This window comes from Metarhizium acridum (genome assembly GCF_019434415.1).
Source record: "Metarhizium acridum strain ARSEF 324 chromosome Unknown scaffold_466, whole genome shotgun sequence".
NCBI classification, from domain to species: Eukaryota; Fungi; Ascomycota; class Sordariomycetes; order Hypocreales; family Clavicipitaceae; genus Metarhizium; species Metarhizium acridum.
The window spans coordinates 100997-118641 of NW_027094038.1; the positions used below are offsets into that span (position 1 = coordinate 100997).

The 17645-nt window shown below is 36.8% G+C and overlaps 5 protein-coding genes across 5 annotated transcripts; 3 read left to right on the forward strand and 2 right to left on the reverse strand.

Moving 5' to 3' along the window:
• Positions 1-6206: 6206 nt before the first annotated feature.
• On the reverse strand, positions 6207-7240 carry J3458_018255 (uncharacterized protein; the record flags this gene model as incomplete). The annotated part of the gene is given in 2 exon segments (XM_066121179.1): positions 6207-7100; positions 7116-7240. 2 exon segments carry the CDS (start codon positions 7238-7240, stop codon positions 6425-6427), a joined length of 801 nt encoding a protein of 266 aa, XP_065973825.1. The 3' UTR covers positions 6207-6424.
• A 442-nt stretch (positions 7241-7682) lies between these two features.
• J3458_018257 (uncharacterized protein) lies at positions 7683-9445 on the reverse strand (the record flags this gene model as incomplete). Its single annotated transcript, XM_066121181.1, has 1 exon — positions 7683-9445. One exon carries the CDS (start codon positions 9443-9445, stop codon positions 8663-8665), a length of 783 nt encoding a protein of 260 aa, XP_065973826.1. The 3' UTR covers positions 7683-8662.
• On the forward strand, positions 7775-8500 carry J3458_018256 (uncharacterized protein; the record flags this gene model as incomplete). Its single annotated transcript, XM_066121180.1, has 1 exon — positions 7775-8500. The coding sequence occupies one exon, from the start codon at positions 7775-7777 to the stop codon at positions 8498-8500; it is 726 nt and encodes a 241-aa protein (XP_065973827.1).
• Positions 9446-10427: 982 nt separating the features above from the next.
• On the forward strand, positions 10428-12185 carry J3458_018258 (uncharacterized protein; the record flags this gene model as incomplete). The annotated part of the gene is made up of 1 exon (XM_066121182.1): positions 10428-12185. One exon carries the CDS (start codon positions 10428-10430, stop codon positions 12183-12185), a length of 1758 nt encoding a protein of 585 aa, XP_065973828.1.
• Positions 12186-13006: 821 nt separating this feature from the next.
• J3458_018259 (uncharacterized protein) lies at positions 13007-14760 on the forward strand (the record flags this gene model as incomplete). The annotated part of the gene is made up of 2 exons (XM_066121183.1): positions 13007-13413; positions 13503-14760. 2 exons carry the CDS (start codon positions 13007-13009, stop codon positions 14758-14760), a joined length of 1665 nt encoding a protein of 554 aa, XP_065973829.1.
• Positions 14761-17645: the final 2885 nt, after the last annotated feature.

Here is a 17645-nt window from a genome sequence, read left to right on the forward strand (position 1 = left end):
TTTAAGGCGTTTATTTTAAGCTTATAAGGTTTATCTTAATTAAGTGCTTTTAATATAGGTTTTAACGTAATTAAATCTTTTATCTTTTAAAATACTATAGCTTTTAGTTTATTTTATTAAAAGCTAACTTCTTTCTTTATTAGGTTTATAAGAGGTTATAAAATATCTTTATATTCGCTTAAGAACTTATAGTAAAAGTTTATAAATGCTATAAATTCTTTAACTTCTTTTAAATTCTTTAATATAAGCTATTTCTTAATAGTTTTAATCTTATTTAAGCTTATTTATATTTCTTTATATATAAGTATATACCCTAAAAAGTATATAATATTCTAGTAAAACTAGTATTTTAAGGCTTTAATTAAAAGTTTATTATTTTATAAAGTTTATAATACCTTATATATATATTATTTATATTCCTTAAGGGTATTTAAATAAATAAGAATATTATTAAGATATATAACTATAAACACTTTTAATTATTTCTATAAGATTATATTAATTATTCTTTAAAAGGTTACTAGTACGTTAATAAGCCTAAAAGGTATTACTAGATATTTATAGTATTCTCTATTAGTTTAAAATGCTATTATTTACTTATAGCCTTCTTTTATTTATATAAGATTATAAGCTTCTTTTAAGTTAAGTGTAATAAACTATTTAGCTTTTTTAACTTTATCTTTAATTTCTATTATAAGCGATAATAGGTATTTATTCTTAATTATAATCTTATTTAAGTGTTAGTAATTAATATATAATTATAATTTTCTATTCTTCTTTAATACCTATAAGATTAAGTATTCTATTAAAGACTTTAATAGTCTTATATATCCCTTTTATAATATATCCTTTAAATACTCCTTAAGCGCCTTATTTTACTTAAAGTTTTAAGAATAAATCTTATTAAACGTTAATTTAATACTAGGCTAGAGTCTAATCTTATAGTCCTAGCGTAAATACTTTAATAGTTCTATTTTTAGCTCTTTACTAAATAGCTTATTATACTTTAAGTATTTCTTAAAAATCTTTATTATCTTAGCTTTTAGCTCTCTAGTAATTACATATATTTTTAAAGGCCTATTATAGTTTAAATAAGGTACCCTTTATAGGCTACTCTTAGCTTTATAATCGTATTCTAGTAAATCCTATTAAAGTTAACTAGTTCTTTAATTAACTTATAGATTACTCACTTATAACTAAGGTATCTTTAATATAATATCGTGTTTTAAGATTACTATAATATTTAATATAACCTAGTATTTCGTGCCTTATATATTAATAAGAAGTTACGTTACTTTTATATTAATTACTTTTTAGCTATACTTTACTATAATTCCTTTTATAGTTATAAGTTAATAAAGCTTATTTTTAGGTGTCTAAGGTAATTATAATCTATTAATAAGATTTAGTAAGATAAAATTTTCTTATACTTTACTATTAATTATTACCTAAATCTTTCGTTTTATTATAGTTATATTAATTATAAGGTATATTATACTATTAATATTTATAGTATATAAAGACCTATTAGATCTCTATTAAGGAATCGGTCTTAATTATAATAATAGCTATTATTTTTTAATTTATTAATTCTATTCTTATATTATTCTTTAGCGCGTTATTCTAGGCGCTATTATTAGCGGTTATCTTTTAACGTATTATTAGAGCTTTCTTAGTAATTACTTAACCTATTATTTATATTAATTAAACTTAAGCTAAGTAAGTTACTTATAGTTATATAGTTCCCTTTATCTTTATATTATAAGGTTATAATTTAAGTAATATATACGTTATTCTTAGTACAGTATAATTTTCTATTTAATATCTTAAAATTAATTTATTATAGTTTTAGTTATATTATAAGGGTTATTCTTCTTCCCTTTTATTCTCGTAGAAACTATTTATTACCTTACTTACTATTAAGGTATATATAGTAATTATTATTATAATAGAAGGTTTAATTAAGAAGTTTATATTTAACTTTAAGTTTATCTTTCTTAATTAAATAATTTTCTTCTTCTTAAATTAATTCTAGTAAAGGTTTACTTTTTAATAAGAGCGTCTAATATTCCTAAAAGTTATTAAGTATTAGTTAGGTTTTAAATTTCTAATCTTTATTTAAACTAGTATTATTTATTAACGTATAGTTTTCTTTATTACTTATTATACTAAGATTTCACGTAAATAAGTCTTTTTAATTTATAGTATAAAGCTTTTTACCTTTAGGGATTAACTTTTATAGCTTTTTTAAAGCTTTATATTTATTTGTAAAGTATCTAGTCTTACTATAATTATAATAAGTCTTTCCCTTTTTCTTATTTATAGTATTAAGTTCTATAAGTTTAACGTAATATTCGTATATAATAGAGGTTTACTATAATTTACTACTATTAGCTTTATTATACTTAATATAAAATTAGTAATTCTTATTACCTTTTTCTTAACGTTATTTATATAAATAATTATTTACCTTAATAACTATTTTAATAAAGTTATTAAATAGCTTAAAATAATCTTTTTAATAAATATTATCCTTTACTTCTTCTTTAAGTTCTTAATAGAAAACTTTTATTTTAGGTTTAATATTCTAGTTAAGTTTTATTATAATACGTTTAAACTCCTTAACGTAATAAGCTATAAATTCGGTTTACTTAAGTTAAGTAAGTTCTTATATAGCTTTCTTATACTTATTAGAATTTTTAAATATAACGAGAAGTTATTCTTTAAAGGTTTTATAATTAAAGAAAATGTAAATAACTTTTACTTTAAATTTAATACTATACTTAAAATATACGTAAAGGGTTAGCTTCTACTATTTTATTACCTTATTAGTTAAAAGGTTATTAATATAAAGAATCTACGACTTAAGCGTCTTATAGATTTTCCTATTAACTTAAAGGTAAGCTTAAGCTTATATAAGAAAGTTTCTTATATTCCTCTTATAACTATTATATAGTTCTAGTTTAGGAAATTTTAGTATATTATAAGTATTTATAAGGGTTATAAGTATAGTTTTATAAACTATTATAAGTTTCTCTTTTTACTTATTAATCTTTTTATAAAAGTTATTTTATTATTTAAGAAGCTATTAATTCTACTTCTCTATTTTAGTAATTTTATTATAAAGATACTTTATTATCTCCTTAAGGTTAATAGTCTTTTCGCTTAAAGTAAATATCTTAAAAGTTATTATTACTTAAAGTTTTAAGGTAACTTATTAAATAAAATTAATTAAAATATAATAATAACTTAGGTTTTAAGATATAATAGGTTTATTTCTTAGAAAGTAAGTTAAGTTAAATACTATAAAGTAGCTTTTAAGTAGTATTATAATAAGGCTATTAAAAGTATAACTTTTAATAATAAAACTATTACTTAAATTAATTAATAAAGAACTAAATTACCTAATTATAGTAGAATACCTTCTCCTTAAGTACCCGTTTATTTCTCTATTATAATTCTAAATTAATTAGCTTAACTATTAATCCCTTTAAACCTTAATTAATTAGCTTAAGGTTTAGTTAGTTTAATTCTCTTTAATTAATACGTTTAAACATTAACCTCTTTAATCGCCTTTTAGGTTATATAACTAGTCACGTGCTCTTACCTTCTTCTTATACTTATAGGTCGTACCTATCCTAGCTGGTACGGTCCCGTCCTATCTCTCGTATAGTGTCGTTCGTAACACTAAGGTAGAGCTTTATAGCGTTTAACTATTACGCTATAAAGGTAATTTATAATAATAAATTAATATTTTATTTAATATTAGGGATATATTCTACGTGTAACTTATATTACATCTCATATATTTTTAAGCCTATTAAAGAGCGCTTTATTAGGCGTTAAGCCCCTATAAGCTTTACTAGAAGTTACTACTAGATAAACTTATAAGGGTTAAATTATAAATAAAACAAGTAAAATATAAGTGTATTTCCTAGAATATATAATGTGATTTAATAGAAGATGTAACCTAGTATTAGAGCTATAATAAGAAAACTATATTTTTAATTTTTAAAAAAGCTTAAATATTTAATAATAAATCTAATAAAATACTTTAAATTATAATAATAAATACATAAATTAGCTAGTATTATAACTAATTAGCTTATATAAAAAGTGGGTTCTTTTAGCTTATTATAAGCTTAAAAACTAGATTATATAATTTTCTAAAAAGTTATTACACTATACTATACTATAAAAACTATATTTTATAGTTTCTTAAGTTTTAAGCTTATAAGAGTATATAAGGGCCCACTTTTTTAAATATTAGCTTAGAGTTTTAAATAAATATTAGCTATTCGTAAAACTTATACTTTTATAAGTATTTTGTTAGATTTAATATTATTTATTATATTAGAAACTATAAAAACTATAAAACTATAAAACTACACTACTTTTATAGCTCTACCTGGTATTATTGTGTTATATTCGTCGAATACTCAACTATTACTTAGGTTATATAGTACCTTACTCGCTTACGCTTATCTAGCTACTAGTTTCTATAATCTTTTTTAGAGTTTAAGCTAGTGATTAATATTCCCTTTATTACGCCGAGAAGATCTACTAATAAACCTCTTATATTAATTAAGATACAGCTAAAATAACTTTTAAACGATGCGATTTATAGAAAATTAACTATAAATAACGACCTCTTATTACTAAAAGATAATTCTGTAATTAAATAAAAAAGTTAATAGGCCCTAGTACCAGAGCATTAACAAGAAAACTACATTTTTAATTTTCAAAAAAGCTTAAATAATTAATAATAAATCTAATAAAATACTTGAATTATAATAATAAATATATAAATTAGCTAATATTATAACCAATTAGCTCACATAAAAAAGTGGGTCCTTCCAGCTTATTATAAGCTTAAAAACTAGATTATATAATTTTCTAAAAATATACTATACTATACTATACTATAAAAACTACATTTTATAGTTTCTATAGTTCTAGGCTTATAAGAGCTTATAAAGACCCACTTTCTTATGTTAACTTATAGTAGAAGATTTATACTATTTATTCTTAAAACTTATAATCTTATAAGTATTTTATTAGATTTAATATAAATTTTTATATTTAAAACTGTAAAAACTACAAAACTACAAAACTACACTACAGTTAATGCTCTGGGCCCTACTAACCTATGATAGTGCGTTATAGCTTTTCTTCTTCTTCTAGACCCCCTGTAAGCAGTGTACCTTGCTAGCGGGAACCACTTAATTACCTATAATTAGACCTCTAAATGTATTGTATTTTTTATAGTTTTTATTATACTATATTATATTATATTATATTATAATATATTATAATATATTATAAGATAAGAATACCTATAAATGTATTATAAGGCTATAAAATATCTAATATTATAAATAAATGCTTATATAAGCATATTACATATTAAAATAAAGCTGAAAATCACGTGATTTTAAATCTTTAAAAATTAACCTTAAAATGTGGATATTAAGCGAGATATTAAGCTTTAAAGTTATATCTTAAAATAAAAAGTAAGTAACGTGGGGTAAATTTTTAATTACTTATAACTTTTTAAGATAATAAGTTATAGTAATAAAAAGTGGGGCATTTTAGAGAGCTAATTTAGCTCTTTTTAATAATTCAAAATTTTCTCTTATAACCCTTATATTTAGCCTTATAATCTTAAGTTTAAAAAAACAGGGGTTTTTTTTTACTTATAATATATTTATAGGTATTTTAGTTATGTAATATAATGTATTTAAATATAATACACAAAAATACAATACAATATAAAATACAATATATAATACACTTGTATTTACTATATTCGTAAGAGCTCTGCCTATAATAGCATAAACGCTAAGAAATAACTGGTAATTTTCATGCAAGTATTATACTAAGAGTTCTATTACTATTCCAAATACGTGAGGGACACTAGACAACTCTATGCTAAACAAGTAATTGAAAACAGCTAGTTCAAAGACAATATTCGTTTAAGTAATAGAGGAATATAGCGAATATTTTATGAAAGTTAGTATTACCCTAATAATATTATATTTGTGCTATTAGTATAGTATTATAAATTAGGAAGGCGTAGTAATTGTGTAAGAAACAAAAAACCTACGCGCATAATAACGTGCTACACGCAAAGGTTTCTTGGGGGTCGTATTAACGGTCACGACGCTAACTTTACACTAGGAGCCGGAAACGGCACAGACTTATTAGTCGAATATAATGTATTAAAATATGTTTTAAAAGAGATTTTTATATTAGTTGTATACCGCCCTTTCCGTAATAAATAAGATAGGTGACATTATTCTTTTAATTCGTAGTCAGATACGAAGCTGGCATTATTTCTTCTTCCTAAATAATTGCTCTTTTCTGTCGGTTAAAATTGACAAACTAACCCTAGAACTGAGCAAAAACTAAAAATGGAAGATTTCTAAAATATCGCAATGTTTCTGCTGCCGCTAGAGGTGGAATGGGACGTTCTGGGTGCCGGTGGCATTTCTTTAATCGATGAGCTAAGCTCGGTAGTTTCGGGCACAAACTCTTCTGTAGCAGCTGAGCTGGACTGAGCAGGCTCGTGCATAGATTCCCATGGCTCTGGAATCTTGGCTTCGAAGATGTTAAATCGGTCTTGACCACCACAGATAGTCGTTTTGTCGCCGGCACAGGGCCGATTACACTCAGCTGCGTTCTTCGCATATTCGCCGCCAACATAACTGCTACACCAACATTCATTACCACTTTTAACAGCGGCAAAGCGATAGCTTGCGTGGTAGCACATGTCTTGGCACTTGGGGATAGTGAGAGTGTCGTCACCTCCGTCAGCACTCATGCGTTTATCTAAGATAGATGGGATATCCTGATTGTAGCAGCCAAGCGCTAGCCAGTCCGTGGGCGAGGGGCCAAGGGCGCTTGTAGTAGAGGTTCTTGTCGTAATGGAGTTTATAGTTAAAGTAGAAGTCGTTGTGGCGGTGTTGTGTGTCTTTTGGTACTCATCTACCCTTTCCTGAGTTAAGATGCAGTAAGATTGGATCCTCCATGGTTTGCAGTCGAGGTTAACTGAAGGGTTCCATTGTGTGAACAGCTCGGCCGGAATACCAAATAGTTCTCTGATATATTCGCACGTAACATCTCCAGCGTTATCATACCAATCAAGGCAGCTTTTCGCCGTGTCAGGGTCCCATTCTAGCTGAGGGAGCCGGTCACTAGCAACCAAGGTCGCAAACTTAAGAACTAAAGCAGGCTTCATTGCGCAAATGCAAAGGATAAAAATAATTCAAGTAAGGAGCGTCAATAGTTCAAATGCGTGGTAGTCGGAGGAGAGAAGGTTCAAAGGGTTGAGGTTGCTGTTGGGTGGAAGATGCTAAAGCCGAGAAAAACTATCGAGTAACTAGCAGAGACATGTGGGCAAGCCGGCCTTTGCGGCCCCTACGGAGTACAATACTCCGTAATAATATGGAAAATCCTGCAGGGATAACCGAATAGATTTACGCGTCTGTTCACAACGCGCCTTACGCAAATTTCCGTAGGTGGAGCACAAGCAGTTCAGGGATCCATTTACGGAGTAATCAGGCCAGGCCCTATATTGGCAATTTTTCATGACTTGTGTGCTCAAGCATAAATGGCTAGCTCAGGTTCTCAAGTGGCGACATCTGCAGGGCTCATTCGGCGTGTCCTTGCTTGGAATTTTATAAATACCAGGCATTGTTCCATGCATTATCCAACATTAAACACTCATCTCCACCTAGTAGAACCTATACTCCCCGTTTTCGCCGAGCTGCAGATGCACTCTTACGGCGAAAACCCCTCCTCTTCTCTACAAAGCCTGTTCATGTTCCGCATCGAAGCGACAGCAACATCCGATAAGAGCATGGATGCCTTCCACCCATTCCCTCGTTTACCATATGAGATTCGAGCCATAATATGGGCATTGGCAGTTGAGCCCCGTACGGTCGACGTGCGAGCTATATCTGGTTCCAGGCTCCCAAGAGGGTTCCTTTACTCCGCAGATCCAAGAGAAGAGGGGAAGGATCCATACGTGCCTGTATTCCCGCCTGCAATCCTGCACACCTGCCGGGAAGCCCGTCAACAAAATATATATCAAAAGGTCTTTTATTCCCATTCTACGAATCAGCCCGAAGAGCGTTATACGTGGATAAACTACGACACAGATATGATCGATATTGGCCTTGGTTATCTTGAGACTATTCAGCACATCGGCTCTGCTATTCGTCGACTTAGACTAAATCGTGAGAATAGTGAGTTCTGGTTTTGGACAGAATCCAAGGACTTGGAGAAATTTCCAAATGTCGTGGAATATCACTTGGTTGCTGAGGATAATTTAGAATCTTGGTGCGACGCATGGGATGATTTTAATTGGTCATGCGAGAAACAAAGCCTCAAGTTTATTGACAAGGAAACGGGCCAAGTGATGGATCCTGACGAAATTGACGACATGATGGCAGCTACACAGTATCAAGACCCGGTTTACGGAGGAGTACCATGTTAAATAAAAAGGATATCTAAACTAAACCTAGTGATAATTGATCAATGAAACTAAAACTAGCGAACAGTAGATGCAAATGGTGCTCTTCATCTGTTCTCGATATAGCAACGACTTTTCACTCTCCAGTTAGCTGCCGCCTCCTTCTTAAACTCCGTTGCCCTTGGTTTAGGGCTCGGTGTACGCCCTACACGACCGGGCGCGGTCTGCGACTTTTCTGTAGCTCCTCCTCACCGCAAGATGCTGCCTAGCATGCTTGTTCGAATAGAAAGACTTGGCAAAGTTTCCGATTTTCGTCGTATAATCCTGAACTGCAGCCTTTCTAGCAGCAAGAGCAGTCAATTTAAAATCAAGAGCCGTTAATCGTTTACCAGGTCGGATAGGGTCCTCGCCCAGATCCACAATCTTTAGCTCCATCTGCTCGCCGAAATATTTTCGTGCTTGTGGAATAAGGTATCGATTCTGGTCCGCCGTCCGTAATACGGAGATGCGCTCACGCGTTTTGTCAAAATCCTGAAACATGTATTGGCTTGATTTCTTGGTGCCACCATAGTTGGAATATATGTTGTCGACCGTCTCGCCGAGTCGTCTGATGTAGGAGTTGAAGTCTCCTCTTTCGCCCTTGATTACACGGTAGACCGGAATTTCGGGCACTTTTCCTTTGAACTGCTGGAAACAAAATTTGGAGCTTCCCTCAACATCTAGGCGTTTTGTTCCCCGCTTATAGACCGCCCAGCCATTCACTGGGTCTTTCTTCTTTGATTGGAGAAGGTTGAGAAACTCGTCATAAGTGCATCTGCCATTGGCAGCGGATCCTGCGCAAGCCTGCCATTTGCCTCTACAGGCCCTGTTTTTGTTGTCCCAGCGAGTGCAACTGAACCCAATGCTGCGATCCTTAGGATCGTTTAGCTCGTCGAGTACGTATGCCTGGAAAGCTAGAACTCGCTCCATGCATCCGTGTAGCCCTCCTGCGAAAACCCTACCAGCATAGCACAAGAGTGCAAACAATAAGAAACATTGTTTCATGTTAGCTTAATGGGTGATAGACTGATGTAAGACGCTAAATGGTTCACCAGCGATGGGCAGATTCCGAAAAATAAAAATTAGGTGGAATGTATGGCAAAAGAAGACTTCTAGCGGCGCAAGCTTGGAAAGAGAGAGCCGGGCAAGTTATGGCTTAATGACGTCTCATCGTCTTCACTTTTATTGACTCAAAGTCATTATTCCTGTGATCCACCTTGTGTATTACAGCTAATCATGCAGGGGTCATAGTTTTGCCATGTATACGCCACGGCTCGCTTGGGTCGTGTCAAGAGCTTGAGAGGAACACCTTCTGACAATCCTTCATCTCGCATATGGGGCCCGTGAAGATCCAAAGCGCGTTGGCCACATAGAGGGAGTAGGACATATTCCTCTTTTGTGCAGGGGTCTCGCATCCGGCTCGGCAGACATATGCAGGAAGAGAAAAAACATGCTACTTGTGGTGCGAAAGCATATTAATGGCCTGTTATTGTGTCCTGTTCGGTCCCATTCACCGTAATAATGACAGAGGGCGGCAAAGAGAGTACTGGGTAGGTTGACATGGGAAAGGATCTATGTTGTCGGCCTTTCTTTCCGCCTCGGCTCACTTCCTTCTTCCTCTTTCTTTTACAACTTCATTTTCCTTTTTCTTTTTGGATTTCAATAGAGCGCTGGTCGAAAGGGCCTGACTGATTCTGGTTAAACGTATAAGCCGAATTTGGCCACGTTCTTTGTCCTAGGCCTTTTTTCACGCATATGGCCTTTTGTTTCAAATGACATTACGTCTGTTCATTTTTTGCTCTTCGTTTTGTTCTTCTTTTCAGTCCAGAACATTCTTTCTCGGGCTTAATAGGAAAGGCTCCTCATTCACCGTAGAAGGGGAGGTTGGACTTTTCTTATCACTTCCCGCAAAATGAAAGAATTGGTCTATCGAGTTGTCATAGCCTATGTGCTGTTATTTTTACAGGCCGCGGCTACGCTACAAGAAGCCCCCCCGACCGTGGTCCGGAGCAACTCAGCAGGCGCATTAGAGACGCTAGATACAGAAGGAAGCAAGGACCTCGAAGAATGGCTAGCAGCCAACATCAGAACTCCCCCTTCCATTCTCAAACTATGTCCTCTGCCCTGCAGCGAGGCATTAAATAGCGTCGATGAAGGTGGATGGTTTTTGGTACCTGGTGCTACTAGTCTCGCCCAATGTAACAAGACCTTGCTGCTGGATCTCGTCGTCAAAAGTGACGATCCACCAGCCCTCAGGGCATGTACAGCTGATTATGGCTCCGAGTATAAACTTCCTAAAGTTTATAGTCCTGATGATGCAAAAGCAGCCATTTGCACTACACCTAACCATGAAATGGTGAAGACTTCTATCCGCTTGTTGGAAGTCTCAACTCCCACTCGAAACAATGATACGTTTGTAACTCAACATCTGGTGTCAGCTAGTCGCCAGGTTATGTATTACTTGGCTGCTCAAGTACCTTCTTGTACGAAAAATGCCTTGGCCTTTGGCTACAGCCAAACTTCTGTCGTTGGCGTTTTTGCTGGCGCTGAGCTTCATCAGCATGGACTGGCCATTGACGCTATCAGTACCCTCCTCACATATGCGACGGAAAGGTCCATTTCCAAGACGACATTTCTTCAATTGTGTCAGAAACATGGCCTTGGAGCGGACTATGCCTTTGGAGTAGTTGCCACTAGCGCAAACAACTTGAAATTTGCTCAGGAAGCCGTCAGGAGCTGGGCAAGCGGCAAATGCGTCGGTCCGGGTGGTGGGCGAGATTGGAAGGAAGTTACAATCCGTGTGCCCTCTATCATTGAGCCAACCAATTTAACGGATTCTTCGAATGCGACCGGTACACATCTTGGCTCTAGGTCTTTCTGGCATAATCTCCGTCGGGTCTATTGCAAAACGCTCACCGTTAGAAGCGGCGATGGTTGCTGGGCTTTGGCCAAGACTTGCGGAGTAAGCCAGTCCGACCTGATAAAATATAATCGCCGTGCGAACTTTTGCAACACTCTGGTTATTGGTGAGAAGGTTTGCTGTACTTTGGGCATCCTCCCTTCAAGTATTTCTGATTCCAAGTCCGACGGCACTTGTGTAACCAACGAAGTAAAGAGCGGTGATAGCTGCAGCTCCCCAGCATCAAAATGTAGCCTTAGTGCAAGCGACTTTATGAGGGTTAACACTAAAGAGGATCTATGCTCTACCCTAGCTGAAGGCCAGCAAGTCTGTTGCTCGCGCGGGAAGTTACCGGACCGGCGTCCAAAGCCCGAGTCGGACGGGACTTGCGCTTCTGTGAAGACGAATCAAGGCGACAGCTGTGCTAGCATAGCCGCTTCTCGGGACCTTACAGTTAAAGATATCGAGGGCTTCAACAAGGACACATGGGGCTGGAATGGCTGCAAGTTGCTCTGGGTCGGCTTCAGACTCTGCGTTAGTGAGGGGGAACCGCCCATGCCGGAACCGGTATCTAATGCTGTCTGCGGTCCAACAGTTCCCGGTACAAAGGCGCAAGCTAAGGGCTTCGACTTGTCGAAGCTTAACCCCTGTCCTCTCAAGGCTTGTTGTAATGTTTGGGGTCAGTGCGGGCTTTCAGACGACTTTTGCATTGAATCCGAGTCTGAAACAGGTGCCCCAGGGACTTCTGGCATCAGGAATGGATGTGAGTAGGAGCCTGACCAACGGAATTTTCACTCCTCTTCAGCATGACCTATTGACGAGATATTTAGGCATTAGTAATTGCGGAAGAGCCATTATTAGAAGTTCGCCACCTCTGAGTGTTATCAAAATTGCGTATTTTGAAGCGTGGAATCACAATCGATCCTGTTTGTGGATGGATGTTGACGAAATTGATACCAGCAAATATTCTCATATCCACTTCGCCTTCGGTGAAGTGACGAAAGACTTCAAAATAGATATCAGCAAAGTTCAGACCCAGTTTTACAAGCTGAAGGCTATGACTGGTGTTAGAAGGATTATCTCACTTGGAGGCTGGGACTTCAGCGCCTTGCCTGGGACGTATAATATCCTTCGCGAAGCTGTCCAGCCAGGGAACCGCGATAAGTTCATCACGAATGTTGTGGACTTCGTGACCCAGCACGAGCTTGACGGAGTTGACCTTGACTGGGAGTATCCTGGGGCAAGTATTCTAGCCTTGATGTGGTTTCTACTGCATACTAGTTAAGGGTCGAGCACTAACACGAATATAGGCCCCTCATATCCCTGATCTCCCAGCCGATGACCCTAAAAACGGCCTCAACTATTTCAAATTTCTCGACGAACTAAAATTTAGACTATCTGATACTAAATCTGTGTCCTTTGCAGCTCCATCATCATATTGGTATCTGAAAGCGTTTCCCATCTCACTCATGGCCATCTCACTCGATTATATTGTATTTATGACATATGACCTCTATGGTCAATGGGATTCTGGCAACAAGTGGACATCTCCTGGCTGTCCAACAGGGAATTGTCTGAGATCCCACATTAATATGACCGAAACTAAGGATGCCCTTGCTATGATTACTAAGGTCGGCGTTCCCTCTAATAAGATCGTGGTGGGCGTCGCCAGCTACGGGCGCTCTTTCAAGATGGCTGAAGCTGGCTGTTACGGACCACTTTGCAAATTTACTGGAACTCCTCGCAGATCTAACGCTGCCAAAGGCCGTTGTACGGGCACGTCTGGCTACATAGCTAATGCAGAGATTGAGGAAATTCTTACTAGTGGCAGGGTCAATAAGCAGTGGCGAGACGCTGGCTCCAATATCATGGTCTATGACGACACTGAATGGGTGGCGTACATGGACGACAAACACAAGGATATTCGCACTCAGTTTTATCTCATGAATAACTTTGCTGGGACGACAGACTGGGCTGTTGACTTGCAGAAGTTCCTACCGTAAGTTGTTATACCCCTAACTTCTGTGGATTCTTCCGTCTTCTCGAATTATATTTAAATCTCTCAAAATTCTAACATTATGCTATCAGCGGGGATGGTATACCTGATGACGATTTGGAGGACGATTTTAAGCCATTCATTGATCCTGACTTTTATCCAGACTGTGGTGGCAGATACAGCACGTTGGGCGATGTTGAAAAACAGCTAACCATGATGCCTACTCACTGCACGGAGCAATACATCGCCGATGCAGAGTCGAATATAATTAAAGAAGCTTTGAACAAGTACTCCGAGCTTCTCAAAAATGGTTATGATAGCAAATTCAAAACCTATGAACGGTTCGTAAAACAACAAGTCCCTGCGCAGATTGATGCCTTTATGGCGAGCAACAAAGTGCATCAATACTTCAAATGCTCGGAATATAAGAAGGTCAAGTGTTGCAGTGACTGTACATATGCCACCTGTCAAGAGAATTGCGCGAGATTTGCTGGCTGCAAGAGCGGATATCAAACGTTGGATATCAAATGTCCACAGCAGCAGCATACCCTCGAAATGATTTCTACGGAAACCACTCCCAACGCCACGTTCCACCTTCAGGACGAGGAGAGGTTTTGGAAGGACATCGGGAGCAAGTATGGTATTGAGGAGGCTTGGATAGCGTTCGGAAGAAGACATATGAAGACAAGCAACGATTGCCAATACGCCGGGAAGGACATTCTTAAATGCATAGACCAGAACGACGTTTGGTGGTACAACTATCCGATCGCCGTTGACGACAAGATCAAGGTATACAACCCAAAGAAGATTTTCGGTGACTCCATTGACAAGATTACAAGCCTGGCGGAGAATTTGGAGATTATCAAGGATCTGAATATCTACGACACCCTGATGCCGTGGTCAGACGTCGTGGACGCGGCGTCGCTGCCAGCACTAACCTTGCAGGCAGCAGTCGAAAATATGAAAAGTATTATCGACGAGGCCGAGGAGATTGTGAAAAAGCAGAAAGAAGAGTTCATTCTAAACATGGTTATGGGAATATTATCCTTCATTCCCGTCGTTGGGGAGGCGGCCGGCTCGGCTGGTTTAACAGCCGCCCGATCTATGCTGCGCCTAATAGGCGCAACAGGAGATGCGGGTATGACAGTGTATGATATAGTCAAGGATCCTAGCAATGCATTCATGGCGGCTTTTGGATATGTCCTTGGAGCTGGCGTGGGACGATCCGGGTTTCGTGATGCTGCAAACTCTAGACGAGCTGTGCGGCCCAGAGAGCTTGTTGCTGTCGGCTCTTTAAAAATTGATCTCCAGAGGATTCAAACTTCACGTAAGAACATCTGCTACTTGTAGAAGCTTAGGAGAAAACAGAGAAATAAAGGAAAAATATATGTCGTGAAATCCGTCGGTGCATGCGGGTTTACGTGTTTTACCCTATCCCTGGCGAACTAAGGCCGTCGGCTAATATCACGATTGTAAGCTAAAGATTGAATTAAACAGTCTAGTGTACTGGTCCTTGGATTAAAGCTATCTAGCTAGGTAGATTAGGCCCTTTTTATAAATATCGTAGGTGATCCGTTGAGTGATTCAATGAGGAATTTATCTCTATTGAAATAACGGCTATAATAGGGTAATAGCGGGAACCTTTGTGAGGTTTAGGGTGGCTATATTCGACGATACCGAATAATAGTAGGCTTTTCCCGTTAACAGCTAAGAGTATTAGGAGTAACTAGCTATTATAAATAGCATTTTATATCATTATTATTACGTTGTCCGTTGTGGGTCTTTAGCTTGGGTAAGGCCGCCACGTTATATTACCTGATAAAAAGAATACAGTTAATGTTTAATGATATAATACCTGAATCTTTCTCATCATACATAATCGGATATCTTCTACCTTACCTGGTGTACTTCCCGGCACCAACGTTACCGTGTCCGGGGTAGTTGCTGGATCTCAAGAACCTTCCTTCCGGTACTGCTCTTTTATCGAGAGTTTGACTTCAGTCTTCTTCGTGACTTAGCTAATCAAAACGCCATTGAGAATAAAGCTAAGCTCACTACAGCTAGTCACGGGCACAAACCCACGTCGGCTACGAGGTACCATTCGTAGGTTAATGCCTGTTGCCTTGCCATCTTTTGTAATTGTATCAACCGTAATATTGAAACGAAGATTAGATATCATCTCCTCCCCGCTCCCTTAAAACGATAACATCAACGCCGGCGGCTTTTTCGTGGGTTCCCCAGAGGCAATTTAATGATAATTGATTCCAGCTCATATGTGCCCGCAGTGTAGAGCTCTAGATTGATACGGAAAATGAGGTCTTGCTCTAGCTAAGTTGCGGTGATAGTAGTAGATGTTGGATTATCAGTCGACGAGACTCGATAAAAGAAGGTTGATCGAAAAGCAGCGGTTTCTATAGCACTAGGAATCTTTCTAGCCAAAGTCTTAGCATTCAAGACGCTTTCAACGAGTTCCGATTTTAAATATCGGACCGCGAGGCTTTAGCTTTGGTCACACCTTTAGTATAACCATCGAGCATGATGACCCAACGCCAACAAATTGAACCAAGCTGAGACTTTATAAGTGCGGAAGAGGCTGTGTCATCCTCAAAATATTTCTTGTTCATCTTTTCTTGGACCTTCCGGAGATAACAAGAAGAGAGGCTTTCCATCAAGCGTTGTCGAGCTGAGGTATCGGATGAGGAGACTGCATCCCAGAGATAAACCTTGTCATTCGAGGCAGGGGCACTACGCTTCCAATTTACGGTGTCAATGGGGATTGTGACATCATCTGTCCCGTGGTCGGCGGTATATGCCTTCTTCAATGCTATCTTGGTCTCCTCTTAATCTAGATCACTAGCAGCTACAAATGACTGTTGGTGAGTGGGCTATGTAAAAGAGAAACCCTAAAGATCGGGCGATGAGGACCTCCTGAGAGAACAGACATAACATTGTTTCTGGGCTTACAATTGTGTGACACAGCAAGATTGCTGGCGAGTCGGTGGATGGATCAGAAGAAATCACGTCGACTTTTGGGTCCACAAACTTGGTGACGAGGACAGAGCGCACATAACATCCGTACTTTGGAATAAGAGGAACGTGGTTCCCAAGTTCTGGAATCTTGGTTTCACGATACAGGTTAATAGCCACGACAATGGCTTCCCGAACCTCGTCGTGATCCTGGTCGGTGTAGTTTGATAAACTGAACCGCTTGATTGACCAGTTTACTGGTGATGGGAGTCGCCCATACCTCCTTGCCTTCCCGAGCCGGTTTCGTTCCCGGCGCCTACAGCCAGTGTGTCAACTCGCTTATTGGGAGGCCGTTGGCATTGTTTAATGCTAGCTTCTCACTGGAACTTGAAACCGATAGGCGGAAAACCCAGTCTATGATGGGTAACTAGCCGAATTTGCAGCCGCTATACTCGCTTACAGCTATAATTATTATATTACGGCTATAATACGTGCTAGCTTAATTGACCTCTTTCTTAAAGCTTTAAGCTTATTAGCTAATTTCTTAGATACGCTTAGCTTAATTTTACTTTTATTATTACGTAATTAAGCTATAAGTTAATTAAATTTTAAGTAATTAAGCGAAAGATTTAAGTACCTTTAATCAAATTTAAACTAGCTCTTTATAGAACTAAGTAAAGCTTATCGCTGAACTAGTACGCTTAAATATTAGTAGGAAGTAGAGAGAGGAGAGGAGAGGAGAGGAGAGGAGAGGAGAGGAGGAGAGGAGAGGAGAGCATAAGAGAGGAGAGGAGAGGAGAGGAGAGGATAGAGAGGAGAGGAGGGAGAGTAGAGGAGAGGAGAGGAAGGAGAGGAGAGAGAGAGATGAGAGGAGAGGAGAGGAGATGAGTATATGAGATGAAGGAGAGGAGAGTATAGTAGATGATATTAGATTAGATTATAGGAGTATGATATGAGATTATATTATAGTATATGATATTATATTTATTCTATCTATTATATTGCTATTCTATTCTATTATTATTCTATTCTATTTTATTTATTATATTCTATTCTATTATATTATATATACTTATTTAAAAAGCTACTATAAAGCTAGCTTAACTTAAAAACTATATAAGAAGATAATATATACTAAATTTAAGGGTTTAAAGAAGAAAGAAATAAAAATTAATAGTTAAGTTTAAGGCTCTTTTAAAGGCTATAAAAAACCTTAAATAGCTAATAATAGCTAATTACGCTTAGTTAAGTAGCTTTAAAAGTAAGTA